The sequence below is a fragment of the Syngnathoides biaculeatus genome, chromosome 7 (assembly GCF_019802595.1).
Source record: "Syngnathoides biaculeatus isolate LvHL_M chromosome 7, ASM1980259v1, whole genome shotgun sequence".
Lineage (NCBI taxonomy): Eukaryota > Metazoa > Chordata > Actinopteri > Syngnathiformes > Syngnathidae > Syngnathoides > Syngnathoides biaculeatus.
Window position 1 is genome coordinate 12,386,300 of NC_084646.1, and position 6,000 is coordinate 12,392,299.

General features: G+C 45.5%; 1 protein-coding gene across 3 annotated transcripts in view; it reads right to left on the reverse strand.

Moving 5' to 3' along the window:
• Positions 1-5,409, reverse strand: part of ssbp4 (single stranded DNA binding protein 4) — a 129,975-nt gene extending 124,566 nt beyond the window's left edge. For 2 of the 3 annotated variants that reach the window (XM_061824153.1, XM_061824155.1), the window contains exon 1: positions 5,273-5,409. In XM_061824153.1, coding sequence (XP_061680137.1) covers positions 5,273-5,328 — 56 coding nt within the window. In that variant the 5' untranslated portion in view covers positions 5,329-5,409. Of the gene's footprint in view, positions 1-1,639; positions 1,935-5,272 lie in introns of those variants that run through there. The other variant, XM_061824154.1, reaches the window with a different exon arrangement.
• Positions 5,410-6,000: the final 591 nt, after the last annotated feature.

Here is a 6,000-nt window from a genome sequence, read left to right on the forward strand (position 1 = left end):
TGTTATTTCCAGGGGTTGGTTCGAATTCACAATAGCTTACGGCCATCCTACCCTGAGAACGCCCAATCTTCTCAGATCTCGGAAGCTAAGTACTTGGATGGGAGACCAGCTGGTGCTGTAAGTTTCTCTCCCCGGCTAAAATCCTGAGGGGCATCCGGTGTAAAAGTGTGCCAAACAAATATGCGATCATTTGAGATGACCCGCTGTGGCGACCCCTAACGGGACAAGCCGAAAGGAAACAACGCAACAAAGCGCGTCGTGGGTGGGTCAGCCGGTCGGGCCGCGCGCGTTCTGTTATTTTCAAGTTTTTTCGGCGGTGTGGAAATTCAGGACAAAGCGCGTCGTGGGTCAGCTAGTCTGGGCGCGCGTGTTCTGTTATTTCCGGGTTTTGTTGGGGGCGTTCGAGTACCGATTTTTATTAGAAAACAGAAGCAAAAAAAAAAAAAAAGAAAAAAATCTCAAATTTTCCGTTCGAAAACCGATTTGTTCAAGAACAGGGACGTTCGAGAACCGACGCTGTACTGTATTTGCCCTGCGATTGACTGGCGACCGGTCCGGGGTCCAGCCCGCTTCTCACACAAAGTCAGATGATGGGGAAGTGTAATGATTCTTATGTTTTGCTCGGCGTAGCAGAAAAAAAATTGAAACAGAACCGGTTATCTTCAGATCAGAATCAGGCCTCTTGGAAATGTGGATAAAAATCTGATATGTATCTAATATCACCCGCTGTGAGTGCGCAATAAACGCACAGACAGGATGTATAACGCAGGTTTCCCGACATCAAAATAAACCGAATGGTGACGCAAACGCAGTACAAGTACACGCCAGTGAGCCCAGACAATACAAACACATTTAACGGCACCTGCGGTAACAAAAATATGCAGCAAAAGAATAATCCGGAAATATGGTCTACATCTGTTACATTAGAGGGCTGTCCATAAGTAAACTTTCTGTATGTAGCGATTTTGTATTTAAAGAAACAAAAAAATGACTCAATGCTGATTGTCTTTTGGGAGGGGGGGGGGGGTGTCACTAAACATATTCTTTTGCATTTCTGTAGTAGAAACTAATCATAAAAGAATTTCTGTGTAAGCGAAAACAACAAGGATTATTGAACCCTAAAACAACTGATATTTGAATACAAATGGTGCAGCAACACATGTAGAGATTCAACCAAACATTACTCTCATTTTCTTTATCCTCTGCGAGCAGGTAAAACAATCTGAGGGGAGCTGAGATGTACAGTATAAGGAATACATTTTTTACATAAAGCATTGAAATATCATATATATTGCGTATATTAAATCCAAATTGGGCAATTGGGACTTTGAGCATAAGGTTTCCCTTCGTTTACATCCGAGGGAACGGATGACATCGGTCTTGTTCAAATGTCTCCCCTCTGGCGCCCCCTTTATAAAAATGTGAATATGCAAAGGGCCATATGAATATGTTAATGCGAGCTAATTCTGCGACCCGCCGAGGCGCTCTTACAAGGGAACGCATCGGCCCTGTAGGGCAGATTTGGGCGACAAGACAGGTGGGGGGGGGGGGGGCAAGAGGCCTCAATTGGGCCTGCGTGACAACACATACACACGACGACTATTAGCATTTATTAATGACCGGTGCCGTTTGGACTCACCGCACATGGTTTCTGTGCACATATGGAGTTGTGGCTGTAGCCCTCCACCGAGGCATCCATGAAACTAGCCCGAGGTCCGCCAACTGTAGTGACGGCAGTGCCGCAACCGAACCGCGGGGAGAAAGTCAATCCGACACCGAACGGGAGCCAACCAGCCCGGCTCGCTAGCGAACCGGCTATCTAGAAAGTAGTCGGCAGGTCCGAGGCAGCTCATAATTTTCGAGAAAACTTTACAACCATGTGTAGCTTCTCCTGGTTCTTCTTCTACATCTACTCTTTCTTATCTGTACCCTACGGCACCCTAGTGTCTCTCGCAGGTCAGTCTTGGTACTACAACAGACATTCTTACATCTAGAGTGCGCCAAATGCTGTAAAAGATTTTAAGATTTAGATTTTGAATTTTTTTTTTTCTGCAGCACTAGCAAATCCTCGGCCTTTAAGCAGCCGCACGATAACACGACATTGTGCCGCCCTCCATATTTGGCTGATGAGAACATAAAGCGACACATGACGCCCTATAGACAAATCCGAGGGTTTTTATTTAACCCATTAAGGTCACAAGAATGTAGTCCTCACGTGCTGAATTATTAATTCTCATCTTACCCGATCATTTTAAACGCGGCAGCGATTTGACCGCGACACGCGGTCAAGATCATTCATGATGAGAAGTGCATGCGTGTATTATTTAATCAGCCTACAATCAATCTGTTGCTTTCATTGCAGGGAGGGGGGAGGAAGGGGAGGGCGGGCGTTGAAACGGCGAACAGGTGTAACCGTACCCTCAGCGTCTGCTCACGTCATGTGCAATATTAAGGCATCATACGCGGGTTCGAGGGTCACCTCTTGCCTGCTGTCGGTGAGCCCACCTGGGAAATGCGTGTACAAAATGCGCACACCCCAATTCGCGGCGGGGTGGCGCAACGTCGGACCCGACCAGGTAACGTACGAAAGGAAACGTTGATGTTGGCTTACGACCTCTCTCCAAGCGTATGAATATCCACGTTCCCATTTTGAGCCCTTTGACAATTTTTATTGCCGTATTTTAATACCCCGAAGCAAGTACACCACAGCCAAACAGTTTGTATTTCCCTCAAGATGGCTGGAAAGTTCTTTTTTTTTCTATTAGACAATGTTATGGCCGAGCTAAACGAGCCCCTTACGTCAAAATAGTCCCTCAGCCCCAAATGCCGCCATAGTTTCACATTCGACATGGATTCCGCCTGAGCACAAAAGACAGCAATTATGTAAGTTTTTCCCCAATCTTTGTAATACATTCATTTCTCTTCATTTTACAATTTGTCTCCAGCATAGAATTTTTAATGCTACATGATGTATTTTTGTAAGTTTGGGTCCCAGAGAGGAAAATAACACCTAGTTTGGCTGAACAACAAGTTATAGCGAACCAAAATGGGCTTTTTTTTAAACTAAGGCCGTCCCGGGTTTACGATATTGCTCAGCATTCTCACCCCTCTGCGACATCTAATTATTTACGCGGCGTTTCCAACCCCGAAAGCTTTCCGCGACGGTTCCGTTCCAAAAGCAGTGATGCAAACTTAAAATTCATATGCAAGTGCAAAGTTAATAACCTACTACAACTACAGCAAAAGATTTACATGGAAAATCACATTTGGAACGAAAATATAAAACAAATGAAAAACAATAACTGCAGTGACTGAGCATGCTGCGTGTGTTAAGCTGACATTTATTCTCAAATTAAAAAATGGAAAAAATGACACAGTGTATATCAATAACGCCCAAAACTTTGTTTAAGCAAAGCCTGCTAGCTAAATGCTAACATACAATATGATGCTGCTGCGTTAAAACCCTGAAAGTGACAGATGTTGGAACACAGATGGTGCAGCAGCACATGTAGCCAGACAGTATAACAATACCCACAAGGAATATCCTGTACCATCTGCTTCTTCGTGCATAAACGGATTATACTGCCCCTGGTGGCACACCAGAAGGAGCCCCACAAAGTGTTAAAGCATGACAGAATTAATGCAAACTGTTTAACGCTTTACATTGTGCTTGACCTCTAATTACTTATTTTCTGTACTGCTTATCCTCACTAGGGTCACAAGCGACCGGGAACCTATCCCAGCTGGCTATGGGCGAGAGAGGCTTGAACTGGTTACCACCCAATCGGAGGGTGCATAGAAACAAACGCCCACGAACAATTAAAAGTTTCAAATTAAGCGACCATGCACGTCTTTGGGATGTGGGAGGAAACCGGAGCACCTGGGGAAACCCCACAGAAGCGCAGGGAGAACATCCAAGCACCACACAAGCGAGGCCGGATTTGAACCCAGGTCCTCAGAACTGTGAGGCAGATGTGCTGACCAATCATGATGAATGATTTTGATTTATTCACTGTAGGTTTGTGACATTTCCGTCAATTTACAAAGGCTGGGATAGGCATCGGCACTTCCGCAACCCTTGTGAGGATGAGCGGCTTGGGCAATGTGTTCAGGGTTACGAGCATGGTCAAACAATGAATGACACTCAAAGGTAGAACTGTATTAATTGTTGAGCCAATATTTCTTATTATAAAGGCTGTTCCTGAAGTCTGGATCTGCAATGTGGAGTTCCTGGATGAAATTCACGTGAATCTTGGAAAGTACATGAACCTTTTGCATCGCACATGTTGGAAAGCATATTAAAGAGATGATTTGTGATTATTCATATTGGCAACTGTGTTGAAAAGATGCTTGAGTTTGACTTTAGCGGCACACTGAATCTAATGTGCGTTTGTATCAAAATGTGATTCCAGCGTTTGCTCTGAGTTGCACGTCAGACCAGATCAAAGGTTCTGACGAACTGGATAGGGTCCGCGGTCTTTATCTTGCACGCCTTTGCTTTAAAATGAATGAATCCCACTGATCTTACTGGTTCTGGTGCATGAAAAAAAAAAAAAATGAAAAGTCGCACAAATCAGGTCAAAAGAGCCGCACGTGCATTTTTCTCAAGTTTCTCCCAAGAGTGCACCCAATGAACGCTTTAAAAAGAACAAGACAGTTGCGGGAACCTTTTTTTTTTTTTTTTTTTTTTTGGGAAGCGCACCTCCGTGATTTCCGCGCCCGATAAGCCAACAGAACCACGGCGAAGTGCAATTTTCACCATTCCCAAAAAAAAAAAAAAAAAAAAAAAAAAAAGTCCGCCCTGGTGCCCTGCAAATAAATAATAAAAATAATAAAAACGCATCATCCCGCTGCAAGACCGCTTCGGCCCCTCTCTGAAAAAGTTTCCCGGGACCAAAACTTTGGACTCCTCCGCGGTTGCAAGCCCGCACGTGAGCGGTTCTCTCTCCGACGAGACAAGGTGGAAGCGCTTCGCAAAACAAGCGCCGCGACACAACTTTACTTTGATGGGGGTGGGGGGGGGAATATAATATTAAAAATAAAAACAACCGACAACGGGTAGTCTGCTTGATAAAAGCCAAAAGTTGCACGCGTGCACCTTGAAAGCTCGAGGAGGCGCGCGTGAAAACGATGACAATTCACGGTGACGGCGGGCACTTGGAGAAAGTTCGCATCGGCGCAAGAGTGCAGGTAAAAGAAAAGAAAAAGAACAAGAAAAAGAAAGAAAGAGAGCGAGATTTGTAACAAAAAGCAAGCAAAGGCGCGGACTTACTTTTCTCGGGCTTGGCTGTCGGAAGGGACCACCGCTCCTTTACCTTTGGCGTACATGCTGGATTCTGTTTTAAGACTTTTGCCCCACTCAACACCTGTCAAAGAAAGCAGCCAGGAAAACGCTCCATCTCCATAGCTACCCCTTCTGTGTTTTTCCTCCCCCTTCCTCCCCCCCTCCCTCCCTTTCTCCCTCGCTCCCTCCTCCCTCTTTTTCTGGCTCACTTTTTTTTTTTTTTTTACATCGCCAACATTGGCCACAAATCAGGCACAGTTTCTATCGGGGGAACTTGAAACCGTCCTCGGCTGGATTTTTTTTTTTCTCCCCCCCCTCCTCTCCTCTCCTCTCCTCAGCCGCTGTTCCGCAGACCTGCGCCTCCTCCCTCCGCCATTCGGGCGGTGGGGGCTTCTTAAAGGGAAAGACACACTTTTAGCGCGCGTGTTGACCCCGGGAACAGGAGGGGATATGGAATGGTTATTTGAAATAGTTTGCCGGAGTTTACTTTGCAACATATTGCTCTTAATCGCGGTTTAGGACATGTTGTTGACTACTGTCAATCTAAACTGGTGCTTGGATCCAGAGCAAACAGTGGCACGGACTGCGTTTGGAACTCGGGCCTTTGGTTCGGTCTTAATCCCCCTCCTAATACCGACATGGTCACGAACGGTAGCAATCGTCGGCGATATCATACAGAAAGCAAAATAATAGCATAAAACTACAAAACACAAACA